Here is a 25,756-nt window from a genome sequence, read left to right as displayed (position 1 = left end):
CTTTCGTTGTTTCTTGTAGACACCAATCGCCATTTCTAAGAATTGAAAAATGGAGCCAAAGGAACCCTTCCCTTCTTGTTCCTCTCCTTTATATTTTTTAAATTTGATTTTTCAGTTCTTCCAGAAGTGATGCCATTGGGTTTTTTTTAAACAACCACCCAATTGTTTTTGGTCATTCAAATATAATTTCCAAAAATCCCAAAGTCACCAAACAATCCAAATACACACAAGCTGTTTCTTTTAACACTTTCTTCTTTTTTCACTTTTTCTTCTTGGGGTTACTATTTAGTTGCAAAGTTCCAGTTAAAATGTATCTTTTAGAAGTCTTGTTAAGATTTAACTTTAGATTCTTTTGAATTCCAAGCAGTCTCCTCTTTCCAAGTCCTGCCCTTATTCTTTTCCTCTCCCTTCCCACTTATAGCAAAAAAAGGATTTTTTAGTGTTCAGAAATCTTTATTGTCCTTTTGGCATTTAATTATATTTCCAGTTTAATTACCTATTGGCGCCAAAGTGGATTTTTCCGATTTCTTTATTCAGATCTTCTCGTCAGCGTGAGGAAGGAGAGTGAAGAAAAAAAAACTTTCCCTTTTCACTTTCGTTCACTGCTTCCGATTCTTCTTTGGGAGTGATGTAGCCAAAAACTTTCACTTCTTAACTTCCTCCTCCACTTTCTTTTCCGGCTTAGTGCTACTTTGAGGCGGCCATTTCTGACTGACGCTCTTACCGCCTTTGGGAAAGGGAGTTTAGCCAGCTGAGGAGGAGAGGTGCAGCTCCCCTCAAAACCTGCTGGGTCTCCCCCGTCTTCACCACCTCTACGGGGTGTCTTAGCCCTAAAGGCAGCTGGTTTAGGGCGCTCCAGCAGCGAGCCCGGGCAGAAACCACGCACGATCGCAAATTCCTGCTTGCCACCGAAGCCCTGAAAACCAGCTGGGATCCAGCATTTTCTTGTGACTTATGACCATTTTTCAGAGTTACCACCTTTCCAGCATCCCCATGATCACCTGATCCAAATTCAGCTACGCTTGGCAACTGATTCATATTTATGACCGTTGCAGAATCCCAGGGTCACATGATCACCTTTTGCGTCCTTCTGACAAGCAAAATCAATGGGCGAGCCAGATTCACTTAACAAGCAGATTAATAACTGCAGTGATTCACTCAACAACTGTGGCATGAAAAGTGGTAAAATGGGGCAAAACGCACTTAACGAATTTCTCACTTAGTAACATAAATTTTGGACTCAATTGTGGTCGTAAGTCAAGAACTATCCTGCTTGCTTCAAGCATACTCTTTTTTAAATCTCCAGCAATCACTTGTATTATCATTCTTTATACCTAAAGGTTTCTTTAAATATATAGCGTGTTGCAACGGTGCATGCAGATATGCCGTCTCAACATCTAAATGTATTTTGTCCTTAGCTGCCCACCACACTAATGCTGCTCGTAATGTAGTAGCTTTCAGACTAGGCGCAAACACCTCATCGTAGTTGTTTGCTGTCTGACTGAACCCTTGTGCTACTAACCTGGCTTTATGGGTAACAGTCCCATCCACACCTGTCTTAAGTTTATAAATCCATTTATACCCTATGGCATGTTTACCTGGTGGTAACTTGACATTTTCATATACTTCTAACCTTTGTACGGCTTTCAGTTCCTTATCCATTGCTTCCTGCCAAGCAGCCTGATCTTTAGCAGGATACAGTTTCAGTTCATTATAATTACCAGGAACTGTATTCACTTGGCATACAACACTAGCCTGATATCTTCAGGTGGTCGTGTTACTCGGGTTGAACGTCTCGGTAATACAGGGCTTACTGGTGGAGTCTCCTGTTTCACCTGCTTCTACTTCCTCCTCTGCCTGTTATTCCTCCTCATCCTATTCCTGTTCTTCCTCTTTAATGACTATTGATGGTTTAACTATTTCATCATTAGGGACTACTTGGGTGTCAATAATAACATCATTGTTGGATTCCTGTTCCAGTTTATGCCACCCAACATGGTCAAGAAATTTAGCACTAGCACTGCAGTAAATATTAGCTGTGCCTTGATCCCAAAATCTAAACGACCTATGGTTGGCCTCGTAACCTACGAAAAATAATTTCCCAGCTCTATGTTGCCCTTTCAGTCTTACTTGTGAGGGAATATGCACCCATGCTGGAGCTCCAAATGTGTGTAGATAACTTAAATTTGGCTTTCTGCCATGCCAACGAGTGAATGGCAATTCACCAGTTGCTGTGTTCACCACACTGTTTAAAACAGGGGTCCCCAACCACCGGGCCCCGGACCGATACCGGTCCGTGGATCATTTTCTACCGGGCCGCCAGTTTGCTGGGCGCTGCCATCTTGTTTCGACAAGAAAGTGCTTCCGGGTGAGCTTTTCCGGTTGGAAAGCGGCGTTTGGGTCCTGAAGGAATCCTCGCGCCTTAGTTTCATCGAAGGGGGGGCGGCTTCGAACGAAGAGCCATCCCGATGGCGGAGGAGATTAAGAAAGCACAAAAAAAGCACAAAAAAGGTACAAAGGAGGAGTTGAAGGTGGCAGGGAGAAGTGGGGGACGGCTGGCTGGCCGGTCGCTCGGCTCGCCTTGCCTTGTCATGCATGCTGATGCCGGTACCGGGCCGCGGATCAATTTGTGATGCCAGTACCGGGCCATGGCACAAAAAAGGTTGGGAGCTACTGGTTTAAAGCATGGTTGCTACACATTATGGCCTCACCCCAGTGTTTCAGGCAAACCTGAATCAGATAACATAGTGTGAGCCATGGCTTGTCACGTTTGCCTCTTCGTTCTACAAATAAGTTAAGTTGTGGTCTGTAAGGTGCAGAACGTTTATGTTCGACACCAGCCAATTTTAACATAGTTTGGGATCTATTGTTCATAAACTCAGTCCCGTTATCAGTAACTAAAGTCATTACTCTATGTTTCATTTTTCTCTCTGCAAATCTCAGCCAATTAAAGAAATATTGGAATGTTTCTGTTTTGTTTTTCATGAGATAGCAGAAACCGTATCATGAGTAATGGTCCATTATACTCAAAACATAGCAGGCACCTCCCAAACTGGGTTTTTAGGACCAATTATGTCAGCAAACACAACCTCTAAAGGTTTTTTGGTCTTAAACCCATTCAGCCTGTTTGCTGGAGTAACCTTGCTTTTCTCCTGATTACAGGCATTACAGTTTAAGTACTTGCTACAGGCTTTTAATTTTACTCCCTCTGACAATTCAACAGTTTGTTTGAGCCTTTTGAAATTAATGTGCCCCAGATGTCTATGCAGTAAATGTATACATTCGTCATGTGGCTTAACAATGTTTTAAACCAAGTTAGCCATCTGCAACTGGTAATCATGTTATCACATATAAATCATTCTCTAAAGTAGCAGTAACACTTTTACCCTCTTTCTCTAATATGCAGTTATCTCTCCTAAAGGTTACTACATAACCAAAGCCCTTACTGATAACAAATCATATGTCAGTTAAGGTACATATAACATAGATAAATGCTCATTTATACATGAACAATATGCAGTACCTTCATCAGATGCTTTCATCTTCCATCCATTTGCCAATGATACATGTTGCTTACTCATGGACATCGTTACAAACCTCTCTCTATTTCTAGCACTACCCTGTGATGCTCCACTATCCACTACCCACAAATCATGGTTTACAGTTGAATTGCTAGACATAGCTAAATTAACATTCTTCTTGGCCTTCTGGTGATTACCAGTATTCTGTCATTTTCTCTTCTTACAGAATCTAGCTATCTGTCCCTTAGCCCCACAAGAAAAACATTTCCTAACAGTATAGGCAGTTGAAGACAAATCCTCTTCTTGTGGTTGTTTCTTCCTCAGTTGATCCCTATCCAGCCGTCTTCTTGCCTCTTCTAACAACCTTCCGGTTATGTCAGTCAATGTCAGTTTATCTCTGGGCAGAACTTCCAGTGAAGATACGTAATCATCATAACTTTCATCCAATGAGGAAAGAATGATGTAAACCTGATGCAGCTATGAAAATATCAGTTCCTGTTCATGTAGCTCTTGAAAGGTTCTTTTCATGAAGTTCAAATGAGTTAACATACCTCCACCTTTCAGAAGACGTGCTTTAAACAGTTTACGTGTAAGATATATGTGTGCACCTACACTGTCATGAACATAAATCCTCTTCAAATTCTCCCAACACTTAGCAGCAGACTCTTCTCCACGAATATGATTAGCTGCTGGTCACTCAATGTTAGTCCAATTATACAAAGAGCTCGTTCGTTGTTCTGTTTAAAGTCAGCTAACTTCTTAGCATCATCCTCATTATCTGGATCTCAAGCATTTACATCTGGTGGATCTTGAACTGTATTCCATAACCCTTCTCTACACAGAAGTAGACTGCACTTCATAGACCAGGAAACATAGTTTGTTCCATCCAACCGGATTATCAGTGATAGACTTGTTGACGGGTCTTGTGCCATCTTTACCAGGACAGTAACCCACAATTAAACAGTAAACAGCTATCTGCATACTGTACTGTGTATTCAGTTATCTGACCTGGGCTCATAACCAGTGTTGAGGTACCGTATTTATCGGCGTATAACACGCACAGGCGTATAACACGCATCTTCATTTTAAGAGGGAAATTTCAGGAAAAAAATTAAATTTCTAAATAAAAACTTTGAAGCAAAATAAGGGTAGCTCAGAACTTTTTTTATTAATATTATTACCACTTATAAGGTAAATCAGTGGTCCCCAACCTTTTTGTACCAGGGACCGGTTTCAAGCAGAAAATTTTTGCAAGGACCGGGGGAAGAGAAGAGAAGGAGGCTTCGCTCTCTCGCTGCTCCACCATCCAAGGAAGAAACTGCTTCAAAGAAGCGGGGGCTTTTCCTGTCGCCGCAGCTATTCCGGAAGCGCCCGTTTCACCCCCACTCCCACCCCACGCGCGCTTCAATCCACAGTGTCCCATTCTGCCTGCCTGCCTGCCTGCCTTAGTTTCTGGTTGTTTGGGAGCAGCTTCGGCTGAGAATAATAACTATTCGCCTCTTTTACTCAGCCGAAGCTGTTCCGATTCAACCATTAACGAAGGCAGGCAGGCAGGCAGAACGGAGCACTGCGGGCGGGCGGGCGGGCGGGCGGGGGGGGGGGGGGGAGAACGGGCGCTTCAGGGAAGCTGCGGCGACAGGAAAGCTCCCCGCTCTTTGAAGCAGTTTCTTCCTGTGCTGGTGGAGGAGCGAGAGAGCGACTGAGAGAGCTGACCCAGAGAGAAGGACAGGCTTCGGTTGCTTCCTCCCTCCCCTTCTTTCATTTGTGTCCTTGATCCCGATCCCAGCAGCATTCACCGAAGGCTTCTTAACATTATATCGGCGTATAACACGCATACATCATTTGCCCCCTATTTTCAGGGGGAAAAAAGTGCGTGTTATACGCCGATAAATACGGTAATTCCCCCTTAAGAGAATGAGTGCACACAGGGAGACATAGTGAGAGTGATGTTGAATAACACCCGACCAGCACACAGCCACACTGTATAGTAAAATGTAGGTTTTACTTCCAGTAAACGGTTAAGCAAAGTCCAACAAACAGTTCAAGTCATTCACGGTTATAGCAATCAGTTTTCAGTCCAGGGATAATCCAAATAACGAAGTCCAGTATCATAAACAGTTCAGTAATCAGACTCACATCAATCCAAGAAGAACGACAATCAGCAACAGTCAATAGGAAAAATGCAGGAACCAAAAACAGCAAACATCAGAACATCTAGCAACAAGCAACTCACAGCAACAACAGAACAACCCAGCTTTCTGGCTCCATCTTATGGCCGTTTGAGGAACCACACCCAATTACAATTTTAGCATTCCTTTAAAGAGACAGTATTAAATGTCTATCCTGGTTTATATATTTCCAACCCAACTATTAGGTGACTATAATTCCTAACACTACCTATAGTTAGTAGTGACAGTTTTCTCTTGTATGGATGAAGTGCTAATGATAAGAGTATAAATCACACAATATAGCATTTGTTTCTCTAAAATACTTGCAATCTCACAGGCTTGTATAAAGTGCCTTTGCCCTCCCTTTCACTCCCACCATTCATGAATAATTGCCAATAAAAACACACGTTTATAGATTTTCTCTAATTACCTTTCCCCTGCAATATATTTATAAGCACCTGTCCCAAAGTAACTTTACTGAAATACAGACATAAACATGCACACATTCAGAAAGAACTAAATGCCTAGCACATACAGTAACTCAGATGCTAATGAAAGTCTTTTAACTCAGATCTAAGAATATGCTTATATCATGTCAACATATACTTACTGGGAATAGGTCAGCTCACATACAGTGTCTTTCCAGTCAGTATAACCAGAAATTCCCTCTGCCATAATGATCACTTTATGCTTGTCAAGATTTATCTTGAAGTCCTTAGACAGAATAGCATGGAAATAAACCGTAATATTCTCCATAGGTGTCCGACTGCAAGACAGAATAAGACAACAGATGACTTCCATATTAATACTACTTAATTATGATACATAAAACTTTCATAAAACATTGATTTAAATTACACATATATACCTCAAATGGAACACTTTTTCAAAGGGTGCACAAATTTTCAGAACTGCTACTGAAAATATAGTAAAATAAACACACTAGCTAAATACAAATTAAAGAAGCAGTAGCTTGATAGTGATAGCCATTGTGAGCTCTCCAACACTGATGTTCATAAAATAATTTTTAGCATGCACCTAGCTCTTAATAAACTATGGGCACAATTATTAGGCAAATTGTATTTTGGAGGATTAATTTTCTTATTGAACAACTACAGTGCTCTCAGTCAATCCAAACAGTTAATGAATCTCAAACCTGAATATTTAAGAAAGAAAAAATGAGGTTTTGTCTTTCTTAGCAGACTACGTGTGCATAATTATAGGACAACTATTAGTGTGCAGAATTATTATGCAAGAAATGAAAAATGAAAATTTGCTCATCTCACTTATTTGCATCTGTTAAAGTAAGACAACTCAAGTAAACAACTCAAAATGTACAAATAAACATTTCTGACATTTTAAAAAGAAATCAGTGATCATTGTATCTTGTCCCAAAGTAGCCTTAGTCCTACTTAGAATTTGAATGGGACACTACGAGGCAATCCCAGGACCAGGGGTGGGTTTCTACCTGTTCTGTCCATCTCTGTAGAACAGTAGACATAGAACCGGTTCTATGTCTGCTGAGGTTTTTGCCCACCCGGGCTCTTACCTGATCTTTATTTCCTGATTTTTCAACTTCAGCTGCCAAACAAGGCACAGCTGCAGTTAAAAAAGCAGGAAAAGAGGGCTGTTTCAAAGGCTGCTTCTCTGCAGGCAGCTGCTGATGACGATTTACAGGCCTGCAGGGAAGCTCGTAAATCCCGAACCAGTACTTAACCCTGTCGTATCCCACTCCTGCCCAGGACTGTAAGTTATACAAAAAAATTGACACAAAAAATGGAATCAGCGAGTCACTCTTGTATTTTTTGCTAAGATCACTAGAGGCTGGCTTGATTCAAAGGATATTTTAGTCTCATGTACATCACTGAAAGAGAACAACTGATGTGCAAATCAGGGCTGCATGTGGACCTTTCGCTCTCAGTTGTGGGGAGAAGAATCTATTATTTCCACACAAAGCTTTTTAATGAAAAAAGGAAAATGTTGGAGGCTACTGCCAGCAGTAAGTACACTTGTGCAAGTCCATCACCAGGAGAAAATATTCTGTCTGAAGCCATATACAATTGACGGCACTTTAAAATTTCAGTTATCAGCATAAAAGCATCTTTCTTCAAAAATCAGATGGTACTGCCGTATTCCCTGTTTGATTCAGCTTCTGATTTCAAATAAAACAAAGCATTTGGAAGCAGAATGTCCATGAAAAGAAAATGGGACTTCATTTGCAAGCAATCCCAAACAGGGTTTCCAAATGAAAACATAATCAAATGATCCCTTGTACCTACTGGAATTATTTTATGTCTTCCAGGTGTTGAACTGCTACCACCCCAGACCAGCATGGTTGGAAGTCCAACTCCTCTGGAAGACACCAGGTTAAGAAAGACCAATATTTCCCCTTGGGATAATTGCCCCAGAATAGCCTCACCTATACTGTCAAGAGTGTACCTGTGTCTAGTAAAAGCTCAAATCAGAAAGGAAGATAGACGCGGATGTTTAACAGCATTCATGATATCTTTATAATGGGAGGGGAGAAAGAATAATCAAAAGCACTATAAATTTACACATACACACAAAATAAAAAAATAAAAATTAAGCCATCAAATAAATGTTAAGCATACTGGAATTACTTTCAAATAGGAAGATACTTTTGATCAAGCCTGCTAGAAGCTATATAGATTCCACTGTTGCATATTAGAAAAGACTATGAAGGAAGGATTATGATGTTATAGTTTTACTGCATCTGAAACTTCCAATTCATTTGGATAAGGATGAAAAAGAAAACGGGCTTTTGTGGAATTGTGTTACAGCTATTATTAGACCATTATATTAAATGTCAACATATTATATATGTCTGCATGGACAGTATGTCAGCGGCAAATAATCAGACCATACTTTTGTTTGACAGCAGAGACTTCACGGTTTTTTTCTTCTGCACTGGCCTTCTTGTTTCTTGTCTGTGGCTTTTGATTTCCAGCATCAGCAGAATCTCCCCTTTCCTGCCCAGACTCTTCCACTGGAGTGCATATTTTTTGTCCCTTTTCAGAGATATTCTCCTGCTTGGCCACATTTAGCTTTGCTTTCTGTAATAAAGGCATATCAGATATACAAAAGCAAGAAGTAGAAAGTGTCTATGCAAATAAATCCATGAGTAGCTTAGAAGGGTTTTAGCTAATCTGCTTTGCCACAATTACTTAGGATTTTTTTTTTTTAAAAGGAATTGCTCATTTTTATGATGTTTACTATCTGGTTGCCAGAAAGGTGATCTTGCTTTACACAAAAATTTCCCTGTCAAGAGATTATCAAATATAACTTATGCAACAAAGAACATTAACATTGACACATGCAGTATACCACTACATGTTTGTCCATGACTTTGGTCTATTTAAGTGAGTAGAAAAAATGAAGTTAACAATTTGCAGCATGTGAAGTTCTAGTAGACATTTTTCATTATTTCTAGAGACTGCTAGGTTTAATTCTCGGTCACTGATAGCTCCTATTTCTCACCACACAGCACTGAAGTTTGGGCTTTCTCAGGGTAGATATCAATTATGCTAACAATCCTTCCTAGTACCTATCTGTTCACACTTATGACTATAACCATGTGGTAAATGTATAAATCTTTACAATTTATATTGTTTTGCTTCCTAGTATGATTTGATTGCTTATTAGTAACCTATGACTATCACTAAGTGTTGTATCTTATGATTCTTGATGAATGTATTTTATTTTTTCTTTATGTACACTGAGAGCATATGCACCAAAGACAAATTCCTTGTGTGTCCAATCACACTTGGCCAATAAAGAATTCTATTCTATTCATTCTAATCAATAAACAACTGCCTGTCTTCAAGGTTGAGAAGTCTAGAGTAAAAAACCATGTGAAGATAAGATAAATTGCAGGAATATGCTAGGAATAACAGGGAATTGCACCCATCATATTAACATAAAGTGGCTCTTCCCTTTTTTTCTCTTCTTTTGGACAACCTTTAGATAAGCCAGGTAGAAATCTAAACAATAGTCAAGTCTTCCCAAGTTCACAATTCTGTTCTTATAACTTTTGATGCGAAAACAAGAAATATTCAGGAGAATCATTCCTAGGAGGTTAATAAGGTTCATGATATTTTATACAAGATTCTAAGTCCGATCTCTAGCACAAGCTGCTGCTGATAAAATTGCTGGAGCAGCCTACATAACTCTCCAACATGCTATTTAGCAGGCTAAGACTGTGGGTGTAGATAAAATACTGTATGCATTTAAAATCAAAAGCAATTTATTTCAATAGACTTGGAAATTTAGATCTGTTAAGTATTCAGATATTACATTCCTTTCCTTTATTGTAGAACTATCGAATTCCCTGCAACAAGGGTTCCCAAACAATAGCCTAGGAAATGCTGGTGGTCTGCAAGGATCCTTCATAGCTGAAGTGTCAAAATTACTTTTAAAAATACTTCATAAAAATTGGCAATCTAGTAAAATTTTTATCCACAGATGCTCTGTGGGGGTGTCATGGATAATCCCACCTGTGGACATCAAGTTGTCACACCTCTCATATGGTGGCCTGTAAAACTAATTATCTCTAAGGATGTACAATTTTTTCTGAAGTGGTATAAGGTTTCCTGCCTAGGCAGGGGGTTGGACTAGAAGACCTCCAAGGTCCCTTCCAACTCTGCTATTCTGTTCTATTCTAATGCTTCAAATCCTAGAGATACAGCAAAAATTTAATTATGGGACAAGATACATTTATTGCTTCACAAAAATATAACCTTCTATGCGCTTTATATTTATATTTAGTTTATGCTCAGGGTTTCCTCCTAAAAAGACAATTCAAGGTGGCCAACTATCCAGACAGGAAGCATTCCCAGTTGAACGAATTCCACTTTATTGTAAGCTTACTCTAATAATATTACAAGCCTAAAAGTAAATTTCTCTCCCCTGCTACCTTTTCAACCTAAGAAACTAGGGTGGGTCCCTTCCGAGACGTTTGCCACACACCCACATTCCTTCTGCGGGCTCATCTGCCTCTTATCCAACCATTCCCCTAGCCATGGCTCTTCCACGGTCATTCCCAAATATTACTAAGATAACAAAAAAGGGACCTAGATATATACTACCACAAATAAATTGAGGAATTTACTTTTGAATCAGAACTGCTCTGTTGTTTGGCCTCTTCTGTAACTTCTGTTGAATTGCTATTTTTCACTTCAGATTCAGGCAAAGATCTCTTCATTCCACAGTTTTGATGTTCAATGCTTGATCCTGATCCTTTTTCCTCAGTAGATGTAACATTAACATTGAGATCTGAAGATCTGCTATCCGTGTGTCCCTTAGAAACAGGTTGCATAACAGTTCCATCTGATATATTGGATGTATTCTGTGAAAATTGACCAGGCCCAACAGAACTGATAGCACACTGTTTCTTGCTAGGATCTATCTGTTCAGCAACTATATCAACCTTTCTGGAACTATCCTCCTCCATCTTCTCCCCCGTGACAGCAGTAACAGCAGGTTGACTTTCTGCATCATTTTTCTTATTTTGCTCTGACTGATTCTGGATTTCTGCTCTGCTCACAAATTCTTGGCCCTGATCTGCATGGAAGGAGGCATTTCTAATGTGGTCGCTACTGTCATCGGTGAATGACATTAAGTCAATCGACTTAGCTTCTGAGTGTTGACTTTCTTCTACTGGGATTCTCGCATCGGCCACATCTGGGGTAAGTGAACAATCAAGACTGGATGGAGCTGAACTTAAGCTTGAGAAGGAACTTTGTGTATCTGGAGAAGTCTTCTTCTTGTTCCTTTTCCTGTTCTTCTACAAGGTGGAAAGAAAAACAGGGTACTTAGAACAGAAAATCTGATTTTAGTGCATTATAAATAATTCAAATAACTAAATATATTCTTTTCTTATTAAATATAATAAAAACCTCCAGATTTTCAGCACTTCATCATATATTAGCTGTATATTTACACTGGACTTTTGAAATCAAAATAAAGAGGGACTGGAGTATCAAATCTTGTCTCACTTCCTGTGATACTTCAAATGACTGCAAACTTTGCTAGTTTGCCTATACAGTAGTTTGTCACAAACAACATTTAGCTGCATTCTATCCCAAGCAAGCCATGCAAAAAAAGAGTAGGAAAAACTAAGAACTGGGAGGAAAAATGAAAGAAATAAGAAGCAGAGAAAAAGAAAAGATTGATTAAAAAGACTGCACAAAGAAAACCAGTTATAGGTAGCCCTCAACTTATGACCACAACTGAGCCCAAAATTTCCATTGCTAAGTGAGACACTTGTTTAGCTGAATTTTGCCTGGTTTTACGACTTCTTTTGCCATAAAGGTAAAGGTTTCCCCTGCCCAGCCATGTCCAACTGTAGAGGGCAGTGTTCATCCCTGTTTCCTAGTCAAGGGAGCCAGCATTGTCCAAAGACGCTTCCATGGTCGTGTGGCCAGCATGAATGTATGCTGAGTTGCATAGAATGCTGTTACCTTCCCACTGAAGTGGTACCTATTTATCTACTTGCATTTGCATGCTTTCAAACTGCTAGCTTGGCAGGAGCTGGGGCAAGAACAGGAGCTCACCCCCTCATGCAGTACTTGGGTCTCAAACTGCCGACCTTCCGGTCAACAAACCCAGCACTTTAGCCACTGCAACCCCCGCTTTTGCCACAGCTGTTAAGCAAATCACTACATGTATTAAGTGAATCATGCAGTCATTAAGCAAAGTTGGCTTCCTTCATTGACTTTGCTTGTTGGAAACTAGTGGGAAGTTTACAACTAGTGATCACGTGACCCCAGGACAGCGCAAGTATCTTAAATACATTTCAGTTGCCAAGCATCCACCTTTTGATAACATGAATATGGGGATGCTGAAACAGTCATAACTATGAAAACCAGTCATAAGTCACTTTTTTCAAAGGCATTGTAACTTCAGTCATTAAAAAAACTATTGTAAGTTGAGGACTACCTGCAATAACGTTCTAATTTGATTGCTTATATTCTGAATTCAACCAGCAGCAAGACTCCAAAATTGATGCTTTCTTTATAATAATTTGAAATCATTGAAATACTAAAGCCCTCATGGAAGCTATATCTCAGTAAAAATGGGAAAATAAGAAATTTAATGACGTTATTCTACATTAAAATGCTCAAGGTAAGTCCAATAGCAATCCCTTCTTCATTGTATTGTAAAGAATTATAAAAACTATAACCGGATTTCTTTTGACCTTACTGTGAAAGCACAAGACAATAAATCTTTCCTTGGATTGTTGTTTTCTCATTATTCCTTTCATTCATATTTTTAACCAGTTTGGATTTCCTCCCATGAAAACAGCAGGTCTTCCATGGAAAGAGATTACATAATACCTTCTTAATTTGAACATTGGACATATTTTCTTTAACATTCTTCAGGTTTTCCTCCATATGTAGAAAAATCTAAGGAATTGTATCGTTTGTGGTGGTGTGTCATTTTTATTTTAAGCAAAAAAAGTATCTCTCAACAATACCAAGTATTGTAAAAAAACAAAACCCAAAGAATACACTCAATGCTGCTTAAAAAAAAAAGCAATATAAACTGTGAAATCTGATTTTGCAATTTATTTTGTTTTGGGTAAAGAAATCCGCTTAAATGTTTCCCATTTTTTCTTATACTTGCTGCTTGGATTCTCTCTCCAGCAACCAAACATACCCAATACAGTGAATCCATTTTCATTTTCACTGTAAGCAAAGGTGACCTGCTTAAATATAAAGGCAAGAGAGAACCAACGCATCCAAAATTACAGATTTTGACTGGAAAACAATTTCACATAGACTAGCAAAACAGATGTATTAAGCCTATACAAGGGTTAGTGCATGTTGCCCATTAAAAGCCTCTAACACCACACAACAGAAACTGCTCGGCAACTTTTAGAAAAAATGGAAAAAGCAGAGCCCCAGAATGTTTTCTAGTTGATAATGAATTGGAGTGTTTCATGGAATCCATCTGGCATGCAATTCTCAGTACTGAAGAACAGTATACAGGTAATCCTTGCCTTACGACCAGAGTTGCTAAGTGAGTTTTGCCCCATTTTGTGGCCTTTCTTGCCACCGTTGTTAAATGAAGTTGTAAATGCTCCAACACTGGAAGCTTTTAAGAAGAGATTGGATAACCATTTGTCTGAAATGTTATTTCCAACTCTATTGACTTCTATTGAATCACTAGTTAAATTTGTAACATGGTTAAGTGAATCTGGCTTCCCCATTGACTGCTTGTCAGAAAATCTCAAAAGGTGATCACATGACCCAGGGACACTTCAACCATCATAAATGTGAGTCAGTTCCCAAATGTCTGCATTTTAATCCTGTGACCTTGAGGATGCTGTAATGATCATAAGTGTGAAAAACAATAATAAATCAATTCCTTCAGTGATGTAAATTTGAACAGTCACTAAGTGAACTGTTGTTCATTTATTGTAGGTCATTGTAAGTCAAGGACTACCTGTATATTTAAAGAATATATTGTGAAAGGTAAAAAATACCATGTATCTTTCCCTTTAAGGAAGAAAAGGAATAACTATTTTATCCATGGCTTGTATAACTGTTAGAGAAACTTAACTGTTAATGCATTAATGTTTCACACGTAATAAAACATACTCGCATTTTAGTATGATACATCACATGAAAACCACTCCTTACTGGATATAGAAAGGCCAAGAAAAAAAATAAGTACTAAAAGAGGTGATGTATATTTTTTAAACATACTGTAAAGTCTGGGATTTGGGATTTTTCTAAGTAGAACAGGCAGATAATAATACAAGAGTTCAAGTTGAACTGCTCAGGCAGATGGATTTTATAGCAACACACCCAAAATATGTTATTTAAATAGACACTTAACATCTAGCCCAATTAACAGCGTATCATGGAGACTCACAACTTTCATTTTAATGTGCTCTGTAAGAAAAGTACAGGTAGACCTCAATTTATGATTGGTAATAGTACCTGCCCATTATGGCCATCAGTGACTGCAATCATTCAAGCAAGGGCTCATGATTGTTGACAGATCAGTGACTGTTCTGTCCCCCATAGGTGCAGTCGCTAAGTGAGACCACAGGTCATGAATTGAGTGGAAAAAAACAGCTGCCTGCTAAAACAGTTGCCTGTGCACAGAATGGAGTTCCTGCATTGGACCACAGAAACAAAGCTGGGATCCCAAAGATCTGAGCTTCGTTTCTAGGGCCCACCACAGGCGTTTCCTTCCTTTCCACTTGCGAAAGAGAACTGGCATATGCCAGGCCAGAGACACAAAACTCAAGTTCTGAAGCACCGGCTCCCCTTCCATCCGTGTGCTAAAAACTCTAGCATAAAGTGGGGAGGGAAACTGGCATGCTGGACCAGAGAAAGGAAGTTTGAATCCTGAACTTTCCGTTTCTCTGGAAAGCCAGCAAACACAAACTTTCTAAAGCAGGGCTGTCAAAAAAACTCCCAGCCCCCCCACACACCCCCCGGCCAGATGTGTCACATGCTGGCCAGGCCCACACCCGGTTTAGCGAAGCGGGAAAAAGTCCCGATACATCACGTGACACCGTGATGTGAGTTTGACACCCCTGTTCTAAAGAGTGATGGGCTGGAAGAAGTCTTTTTTACCCTTCAGAAATATTGATCTTTCTGAAGAGTACAAAGTTTTTATCAGCCAGCATCTTTAAGAATAGCAGAGCTGCTTGGGACACTGTTCCATGGAAGGGGGAAATCCATTTGACTATCATTCTCAAAGATGCTGCTTGGAAAAGTTCCAAGACGTTGCAAAAGCTAAGGGGGATTTCAGCACAGGGGCCCTTGAAGCCCACCTTCAAAAGGCCCATCCATGCTACAAGCGGTCCAGGATAAAATCCCTCTTGGCTTTTGTCATGGACTTTTCCAGCCAATGTTTTTGAGAGGGCTGCTTGGAGGTGGGGCAAAGTCACCTGACAGGCAGCCCTTCTGCTCTTGAAGAGGTTGGCTGAAAAGATCATTCCCAAAATGGGTCCTGATGGATCTTTTTCAGGCAGGCTCCAGGAGCCAAAGGGAGTCCTGCAGCAGCAGCCTGCAATTTTCCCTGTTGGCTTCCCTGTTGACTTTCTAAAGAAGCTGGGGGGGGAAAACTGCAAATGGTGATCACATGATCATGGAGGGCCCGGCAATGCATCGTAAATGCAAATGGGTTGCCAAGAGCCGAGACAACAACCATGTGGTCATAACAGCACTGTTAACGGCCATTAACGTCAAGCGCCAGTTGTAAATCCCTTTGTTTAATATCATAATTTTGCATGGTTGCTGAACAAACGGTTGCAAAGCGAGGAGTACCTCTATATGTTGGATTCGATCTTGGGAAAGGGAGGGATATCCTTCAGATTTTATTGGCGTCAAATTTGTATTTCCATCACCAGAATGTCCTTCTTTTCAACTTTTTATATCAATAGATCCCCCTAGAGGGAATCACTTTGACTTTCAATTTTATTTCAAAAACATACATTCCTATTCAGAACATCAAAGTCCCAAATCTCAGAATAATTAGACTTGCATCCGAGCAGGCAACAACTCAGGACAATAAGATTACACCACACACTAGAAAAACTACCTGCTGAGGAATTGGGCATAGTTTATTATTGCCCTCCTTTAGGCATGGGTTCTCCCTTTGTTTTTTTCTGGAAGGAGGATTGTCATTTTCATCCAACATATTCCAGTCATCAACATTCACAGTTTTTATTGCCTGTTGGAAAACAGCCCTGCTTTCAGAGAACTTATTTGGGAGCAAAATACAAATGTTAGCTTTTAATGCAGTTATATATCAACAGGTAAACAAGTAAATGCAGCAAAAGCGAAGGAGCAGGAGAAGAATAGGAAGAGGGAATAAGTGAAAATTCTCTTACTGAAAAAAGCGACAACTTTTCTGGACATAGCACAACTTGTATCCAAATACATTAACTCTACTTACTCGCTTTTGAGAGGCTGAGGTGACCTTCTTAAAGCTTCCTGATGGAGATTCTTCAGACGCCCCATGTGTTTGTTCACTTGATGGCTGTTCATCCACAAATGATCCCGACAAAGGTGAGCTCTCCGGCCTCAATTCTCCCTCAGGTTCCATCTCTTCTGTATCCCTCTTGTCTGCAACTAAAGTATGATGCTTTTTGAAAGTCAATTAAACCGGCAATCTGAACTCAACTGAGAGGCTGTAATGTGAATCTCAGGAACAAAGGAAGAGAAACGATTTGCTTAAGGTACTGAAACTACAAGTTTTCTACCGGGCCTTTTTATTGCAAAGTGTATTTACATTCTCAGGCCTGCAATACAGGGAACATCAACCATTCAGTGCTTAAATTGAATTGCATGCAGATCCTCTCTCATTTAAAAGCAACAATGCACATAATCTAATAGGATGCATATCAGAAATGCTCTCCATTTCTCTGGTAGCAGCACTCAATTGGATGGGAACATATTAATTGGGACACAGATAACTAAATATGTCCATGAGTCTATAAACGTTACAGGACTGTTACTATAGCTGGTACATATTTTAAGGGAGATTTTTAGATTAATTTCATAAGAGACTTTAAAAGATTTGTTGAATTAAATATCAAGCTGAGAATAATTCAATAAACTAAATTATTATTCTATGTCATGTACACTACTCTAAGTTAACATACTCCAGGTAACAGGAAATCAGTTCTGTAAGTAACAACCTTTTATTCTGAAATGAGATTTTTAAAAAAAGGAATAGAGGAAGATTGGAGGAGAAAGGCTACATACATAATTTTATTATATTAAAAGTTTTTTTAAAATGTAGTGTGAAATTAGTGGTATATTTACAATAATCAATCCTGGTAGGATACTCTACCACACAGTCGTTCTCAACCTGTGGTCTGTTGACAACTGGGGCATGATGTCATCACAAAGGGGTCCAAGAAGACTCATTGAAATGATTCAAATCTTGAGATAAATCTTGGGAGTCCATGGCAACGAAAAGTATTTCAATGAGGTCCGTGGTGAAGAAAAGGTTGAGAACCACTGCTCTACCATATTCAGGCCATGACAGGGAGCAAACTAAGACAGCCTAAAGAAATTCCATTTGTCATTTTTTTCTACACACCATATTTTCATATATTTTTTTAAATTACCGTTCCAGATCTTACTGAAAAACAGTTGCACCTGATCGACTGATTTCATGGCGGAGACTGCGACAAACTTACTTTGCACACTGCAAGGCGGAGTCAAGTGCTCTATACAGGACTGGCGGGATGCATTTTGAGTGTTGTGACATTTAGGGCATTTAATGCCCTTCTTGCGTGATCGGCGACCCAGGGTGAGGTTGTGGTGTTTTGTTTTGTTTTTAACAGCCTGTCCGAAAGCAAGAAAATATAAACAAAAACGGGAGGTGAATTACTCATACTAGTAGGACGGGATAGCTGTGCAGCCGCGGCAAAAAAAAGAAAGTAGCGGAAGAAGGAAACGCTTTCGGTACTGCGCGATAGGTGCAACCCTGCCGCCGCGGCAGCAGCGACCAATCAACGCCCGCTATGCAAATGAGGGTCGATTACTTTCGTTTTCCTCTCCAGCCACCCGCGCCCAGTCTCACCAACGAGGGAAGGGCAGAGGCTGCAGAAGCCCAGGTTACACTCTTTTTAACCCCACCCCCCCTTTCAGGATTCCCTGCACACGGATCCTAAGCCCTCATTTTCCCCAAAGGGTCGCAACCAAGAAAACGCTTGCTTTTCGGAATAAGATATGTTGTTGCGTGGGAATACCACTTTCGGTTTTGAAAAGGAAGCGCCTACGACTGTATTACACTCCTTGTCTGACACTCATTAGGGCGTAAATTTATAACCGGGCCAGATCCCAGAAGAGGGAGGGCAGATAGCATAAGTAGCGTTTCACCAAAAACGAAACTATAGAGACGGATCGAGCCCTTTGCCATCTTCACAGACCCTTCGGATCACCGGCGCCGCACCCAGGAAGGCTGCAAATGCAAGGCACTAAAGAACCACCACAAACCCCAACCTGGGAAGTTATTCCATCCCACAAGGTCCCCGTGTTTCCCTTTCGGCCGCAGCCCCTCGTTTTCCGGTGCAAGGCAGAGCCGCCTGTCCGTTTTCCCCATAGCGACCAACGGACCGAGATCCCCGACCTACGGCGACGAGTTACAAAAAGTCAGCCCCTCCCCCCCTCCCCTCCCCTCCCCTCCCGGCGCCATAAGCCCGAATAAACGCTTCACATCCCAACCGGAAGAGATTGAGCGTCACAACTCCGTCCTTGTTGAAGCCGAGCTCTCTCCTCGCCTGGAAAAAGGAGCTCATGGGGCTCACCCTATAAAACAAGCGGGATTATCTGCAGGGACGCATCTCCGGAGCGCGTGATTTACCTCAGCCGAGACCCAAAACGAATGGCAGCGGGGCCGAGAAGCAGCGCCGCGCCGTGAAAGAACCGCTTTCCCGCGAAACTCTTGCTTCTCCGACCCGCAAACGCAGCCCGCCTTGAAGAGAGAGAGTCCCAGGCAAAGTTTCGTTTTCCGCCGCTGCCTGGCCCCCTTTTATTCGAGGATGCACAAACTATCGCTTTCCAAACGTCACACTGGCGCCCCGCCTCTCTATTTACTTTGCAGGCTGCTGTAGGACCGAAGCCTGTTTTGCAGGCGGGGAATTCCAGAAAGCGCTCGCGAGGAGGAGGAGGAGGGATTTGAGCGTTGTCCACACTGACCGCGGGAAAGCCCAGCAGCCGGGCCGGACTCGATTCAGCCGGCTGAATTTGTTCCCTCCCCCCACCCTCCGGCAGCCGGCTGAAAAAAATGTTTCCACCGCTTTTTGCCCCAACGGTGCAAGTGGGGAAGCGCACACCCTGGAAAAGTGAGTGAATTATGGAGGTTGACTTCTCTAGCGATCCAACTGATAAGAGAGACAATTGAGACTCCTCCATTGCCAAAGAATCGATCGGGGAAGCCGATTGCAGTACGGATTTTGTTCCATTTCGAGATATCTAGGCTTATAACAGAATCCTTGACTTACAACCGGTTGTTTAATGACTGCTCAGAATTAGGACAGCCTTGAAAAAAGGGTGCTTTAAGGCCCACAAAGACTTTCTGGCCCCTGTGAAATGTCACACTTCAGTCACATGATCACATTTGGGGTGTTTGTTTGTCCTTAGGAAGGGTTGATTTGTCAAGTTGCCCTGAGGTCACTATTTGCAATCTCCTCTGCCAGCTTCCCCAACAAGGCCAATGGGGAAGCCAGATGGGAAGGTTGCAAGCTGCTGCCTCCTGCTGAGACGTCCCCCTTTTTGTTTCTGGGGGCTGATTGGAAAAGTTGCCTGGGAAGGAGAACGGAATCCCAGAGGTCTGAACTCTGTTTCTGCAGCATGGTGGAGGCATTTTGCGTGCATGGAAAGAAATCTGCCAGGCTGCAGAAACGGGGCTCAGACCCTGGAGGTCAAAGCTCTGTTTCTGCAGCTCAGTGGAGACTTTCCCCTATCACATGGATCTGTCAGGCAGTTCTTTCATTCTGCCAACTTAATGACATGGGAGATTGCTTAACAACCGCAATTTGGGATTGGCATCGTTGAGCAAAGCAATCGTGGGCATCTCACTTATTGACTGCTTTGTTCTATTGGGGGGGGGGGGGGGGGGGGGGGGGGGGGGGGGGGGGGGGGTTTTGTGGGGGGGGGGGGGGGGTGGGGGGGGGGGGGGACTTTATAACCCACCCTTCTCCTAGAAAAATGAAATATTTTAGGATATACAAAAAAGGCAGAATATTTCCCCTAAAAGAGAAGTAGAAACGCAAAGAGGCAGAAACTCAGCCCCCCACCCCTTTGTTAATGAGCTGTTAAGGCCTGGACCAGTCTATTCCACATAACAAAGATCTACCTCCTCCAGGTAGAGCCATAATAGGAATTGCCCAAAGCCCTTTCATTACATTGTCACCCAGCAAGGCTCAACCAAGCCTGGGACTCAGGACAGCTTACAGAGTTGCCCCTGCATGACCTCATGGGAGTCTGACAACCAATCAGAATACAAGCTCAAATTCAAATAGCAACAGAGGGTATAAAACCAAAGGACTCTCAGCATCTCTGCTTTTTTTTTTCTTCACCCAAGGCATGTGATCCTGTCTACCATTAAACCATCTTTCCAAGCAGTCACCATGTTTCCAGTGTCTTTCTTCCCCACTTGGAACTGAACCCAGAAGGATATTTGTTTCAACAATTCAGTGATCAAGATTCCAGTCCCAATTGTGGTCATAAGTCAAGGACTACCTGTATGTGCTTGCTCACTAAATGCGAGTCAAACTGTTGTACGGAGGAAAACAACTGGAGATCAGATGCATACTTCTGGGCAGTAGAACAAATAATGAAAATGAAATTAACTAATTGGGAGAACAATTAAAAATGGATTTTAATGCCAAATGAGAATATCTTTCACTTGATTATTGCTTCTTTGCAATCTTGGGAGCATGAAGACATACAACACTTTTACCCTCCCTCTCAAGATCTTTGTACCTAGTGGGCATAATCAACACAGAAAGCAACAGTATGCAAAACAATAATTACATTAGGTTTCTTGATCAAAGGTTAAATTCAGTTTACAGTCTAGTAGTGTTTCTCAACCTCAGCAACTTTAAAGTGTGTGGACTTCAACTCCCAGAATTCCCCAGCCAAATCCACACATCTTTAAAGCAGATGCAATGCTACTGATCACTATGGTTTTTCCAAATTAATGTCAGCCAAGGTGTGTCAGACTTCACAAGAAACATTGGAATTCTATTGACATAGTAGGCTGTAGTAACTGAACCTTGAAAGTGTAACTTTGCTCCCTTTCTCATACCAAGGATAGTTGTAGGCAGAGTCAGTTTCTACAGCCCACTGGAAGAGTTCAGCAGAATTTTCTTCTGAAAAGCAGTTTTTTGTTTTATTCAAGACTCAGTGTAAATCATACTACATTGTAATAAACTTTGTTTTGGTTTCCTGTGTTGTGTGAACACAGCAATAATGGTTGTCTCCAAACTTTTGACTGGATAATCTCATAAATGGCTAATCTTCCAGTATCACCTACCTAATTTCTTTGGTTCTTGCTCTCTACTGAACCTTTTCATTCTTCCATATAGCAAGAGCTACTAAAACTTCAAAGAATTGGAAACAGGTAGCATTAGAAGTGATTATATTTCAGCCCAAAATAATAGCAATAGCAATAGCACTTAGTCTTATATACTGCTTCACAGTGCTCGTACAGCCCTCTCTAAGCAGTTTACAGAGTCAGCATATTGCCCCCAACAACCTGAGTCCTCGTTTTACTGAGCTCAGAGTCAAAAGGATAGAAGGCTGGGTCAACCTTGAGCTGGTGAGACTGCTGGAAATTGGCACTCAACAGAATAAGCCTGCCGTGCTGCATTCTAACCACTACAGTACCAGAACACATTTTTTATTTTTCCAAGGGGGGGTCATTCCACTCTTGCTCAGCCAGCACTGCCCTTTCTTCTGCTTTTCCTTTGAAGGAAGATGCTCGGTTTGGATCCAGGGAACTGCTTTGTACAATTTGGGAGCAAAAACAATGCAGCTGATTTGTTGCTCTGCTGAAAAATGGATAGCTGGGTATGTCAAGAAATTCATTCTCAGTTTTAAGGTGGTTAAACTTCTCTTTCATCTAGTGGGTATCATCTAATGGATATAATTTAATGTGTATCATCTAATAGGTTCCTCTATTACTGTATTTTCATGCATGTTTTATGAATGTCTACAAAGAAGCTTTGATGGAAGCCCTTGGTGTTGGATAGAGCTTTGGAGTTGAAGACCCAGTGGGTCCTCGGTTTCATTTGCACTGTCTTGCTCAGGACTGAAGTTAATGTGGAAAGGGATTCTCTCCCCATGAATTTATTTTTCACCTGGATTAATTTTCATTGGCCGAGGGGTCTGCTGGTCAGTCAAATTGTTGGCCTTCACTTTATACTCTATGGCACTGATAAGATCCTTCTGTCTTGAATCAATGTCCCACCTCCCTGTTTGCAGGCAGATGTAAGTAGTTCCCCCTCCACATCAAAGCAGCTTCCAAAGTCCACTTGCTTAGCTTGTGGCTAAGGCAAAAGTGAAGTGTGCCAATTGTTTCTAATCTCTCATCAGTCAATGTAAACAGCAATGTAACTGTAGAGCAGACATCCATTCAGTTTACTAATGTATGATCACAACTTATTCTGTGGAAGAGCCACAAAGGAGTTAGTAAAACTCCCATCTTCTGCGCTTTCCTTCTGTTCAGTTCATGAGTATGATTGAACTAAGATCAAGGGTGGGATTCTACCAGTTCGCACCTATTCGCTAGAACTGGTTGTTAACATTCTAAGCAGTTTGGAGAACCAGTTGTTAGAAGAAATTACTGGCCTAATCCTGTAAGGAAGGCAGGAAGGAAACATTCTGGTGTTACTTACAGAAACTGCCTCTCTGTTAACTCTTATTACATTCTTGGCAGGAGTAGACTTCCTGTCTCAGGGACGTCTCTGGAATTTTTTTCTCCTCCTTTGCTGGTACTTTGCTTGTGTGGAGTGACCATTCAAAGTTACAATGGCACTGAAAAAAGTGACTTATGACCATTTTTCACACTTACGACTGTTGCAGCATCCCCACAGTCATGAGAGGCCAGGCGAGGAGATGTGTGCCTCGATGTGAGTGATAGTGACTTGGCCATACCCAGCCAATAACATGACCATCAAGCCATGTCCACCCAGTCACATGACCACCAAGCCACACCCACCACCTAAGCCACACCCACAGAACCGGTTGTTAAAAAATTTGAATCCCAACCCTGACTAAGATACTCAGTTGATGAGTATTTTGCTTAAATTTGTCCTTGACAGAAGTGATAATTTTTTGTTTTGCTTTATTTAAGTAGGTTTCTCAGGCCACTTACTTTGTTTTATTTTTAATGCCTTCAATGCTTGAACAGTTGGCCTTGAAGGCTAACTGTTTAGCAAAACATTTCCAAAGGGGATGAAAACAGAGAATGGCATTCTTTGTAATCTCCACAGGTGTCCTATCGTTCCTAGGTTCCTCAGAAGAATGGTGAGATGTTTAAAGAAAGCAAAAAATAAACAAATCCTCTCTCAAACACAAAACCTAATTTTTCTGCTTTCCCTAAATCAGAGTAGCATGTTTGGAATAATATTCCCTTTGGGATCCATCTCTCTGTGCTGATGCTGTGATTTGCCTCATTTAAGAATTTTATTTTGTTAATTTTTAAAATTAATTTTATTCAGAGCAGATGAATTTCAGGTTGCCATTATACCTTGGGATATGTAATATGGCATGATAAAATTCATAGATTTCTATTTTTCTTTCTTTTTTTTTCTTTTCTTTTTTATTCACTACTTCTTCTCAGGTTCTCTACCCCCATCCTTATCCTATCTTATCTAAATGTATACCTTTGGTCTGATTTTCAGACTGTTGAATCAGCTTTGTGCAAATAAAAGTCTTTTAGTTCATTAACTTAGTAACTCATCCCCCACTATAGTTTAATCCTTTAAAATAGGCACTTCGGAGTAAGAAATCAAAACATGTGATATGTGATACCACTTTGTGATACTAATTTTACCACCCACAGCCCCTCCCCCACCTTGTAAAACATACCAATACCTAACCCCAATGTATACTATGGGTTGTTATTACTCCAGCAATCTAATTTTGCAAGTACAGTTAACCACTCACTTTGGCTGGCAAAGTGCTGCAGGAGGCTGTTCAGGCCAAAAACAGGGCGGGGGGGGGGGCGCATGCACACACACACACACACACCCTGTTTTTGCCAGCTAGGGTGCTGCAGGGGGTGTCTGTCTGCCCCATCTCTCCCCCCACCCCAGCCGGCCCATGGAGAACTACAATGCTAATCCTGCCTTTAAAGAAATCCGGTTTGACACCCCTGGAGTATAGCCTTGTAAAAAATGCCAGTGTATCTGTGGTCATTATATTCATCCCTGATGGGATTAGAGCTGATGATAGTAATAGATAGGTATTATTTTTCTTTTCAAAAGAAGTGAGATGCAAGACCTACTTGAAGAAAAGATGAAATTATAAGATTGCATAGTGTGGAATGAAACATGTTGCAATTGTCAGGATTTAAAATAGAATAGAATTTAAATAGAAAAATAGAATTTAAGGCAGAATTTAAATAGAAAAAAGAACAAAGGAAGTCTTTGATTTGCCCCCACCTCTTTTAGCAGCCCTTTAACTTCCAGAATCATACAATCCTAACACTTAGACTAAAACCTCATCACTAGCTCTATCAAAGAATCCCCTCAAAATAAGGGAAGATGCCAGATCCCCTCATAAAAATCCACATCTAGGGAGGAAATTAGTCTAACACAGCCTCTTTAGAAGAATATTCCTTTCGTTTTCATTTCCCCGTTTTCTGCTGTCTCAGCAATTCAGAAGCACTTGCTGCTACAAAACTATGCTTAAATATAAATGGCCTATCATCACGGGCCCAGCTGGAAAAATCTGAAAAAACATTTCCCAAACTTGCATCTGCCCCTGTTGAAGCTCCAGGCATTTCCTAATTGAAAGGTCATGAGATTCATGTAGGTGTCTTGTTGAGATTTCAGTTTCTTTCTTGGATGATGAACTACTGAGCCTTTTCCAGATTACAGCTCTATGTACAGTTTTCGCATGAATTCATTTCTCTCCTTGATATTGTTGGAAGAAATATCTTTCTGGGTTCAGTTCCAAATGGGGGAAAAAAAACACTGGAAACATGGAGGCTGTTTGGAAGGTTTCATGGTGGACAGGACCACATGGCATGAAACTCCAGACTGAAAAGGAAGGATGATCACATGCTTCAAGCTGAAGGAAAAGATCAAAAAAAAGGCTGAGGTGCTGAGAGTGCCTGGGCTTTATAACCTTTGTTGGGATTTGAAGTGGAGCTTGTATTCTGATTGGTTGTCAGACTCCCATGAGGCCATGCAGGGGCGACTCTGTAGGCTGTCCTGAGTTCCTGGCTTGGTTGAGCCTTGCTGGATGATGACGCACTGAAAAGGGCTTTTGGCAATTGCTATAGCTTTACCTGCAGATCTTTGTTATGTAAAGTATTCTGGCCCAGGCCTTAATGGCC

The 25,756-nt window shown here is 41.1% G+C and overlaps 1 protein-coding gene across 1 annotated transcript in view; it reads right to left on the bottom strand.

The window, feature by feature from the left end:
* RNF213 (ring finger protein 213) overlaps positions 1-19,272 on the bottom strand; it is a 125,092-nt gene extending 105,820 nt beyond the window's left edge. The window contains exons 1-7 of the mRNA XM_087955966.1: positions 19,049-19,272; positions 17,880-18,027; positions 16,628-16,803; positions 16,271-16,402; positions 10,818-11,492; positions 8,576-8,763; positions 6,300-6,455 (exon numbers count right to left, since the gene is read on the bottom strand). Coding sequence (XP_087812092.1) covers positions 6,300-6,455; positions 8,576-8,763; positions 10,818-11,492; positions 16,271-16,402; positions 16,628-16,777 — 1,301 coding nt within the window. The 5' untranslated portion in view covers positions 16,778-16,803; positions 17,880-18,027; positions 19,049-19,272. The remainder of the gene's footprint in view (positions 1-6,299; positions 6,456-8,575; positions 8,764-10,817; positions 11,493-16,270; positions 16,403-16,627; positions 16,804-17,879; positions 18,028-19,048) is intronic.
* Between the last annotated feature and the right edge of the window lie 6,484 nt (positions 19,273-25,756).

The sequence above is a fragment of the Notechis scutatus genome, chromosome 2 (assembly GCF_049901735.1).
Source record: "Notechis scutatus isolate UNSWTSFEM ecotype Mainland chromosome 2, rNotScu1.2, whole genome shotgun sequence".
In the NCBI taxonomy this organism is placed as follows: domain Eukaryota; kingdom Metazoa; phylum Chordata; class Lepidosauria; order Squamata; family Elapidae; genus Notechis; species Notechis scutatus.
The sequence above is the reverse complement of the archived record's forward strand: the minus strand, read 5'-3'. Positions and strand labels throughout refer to the sequence as shown.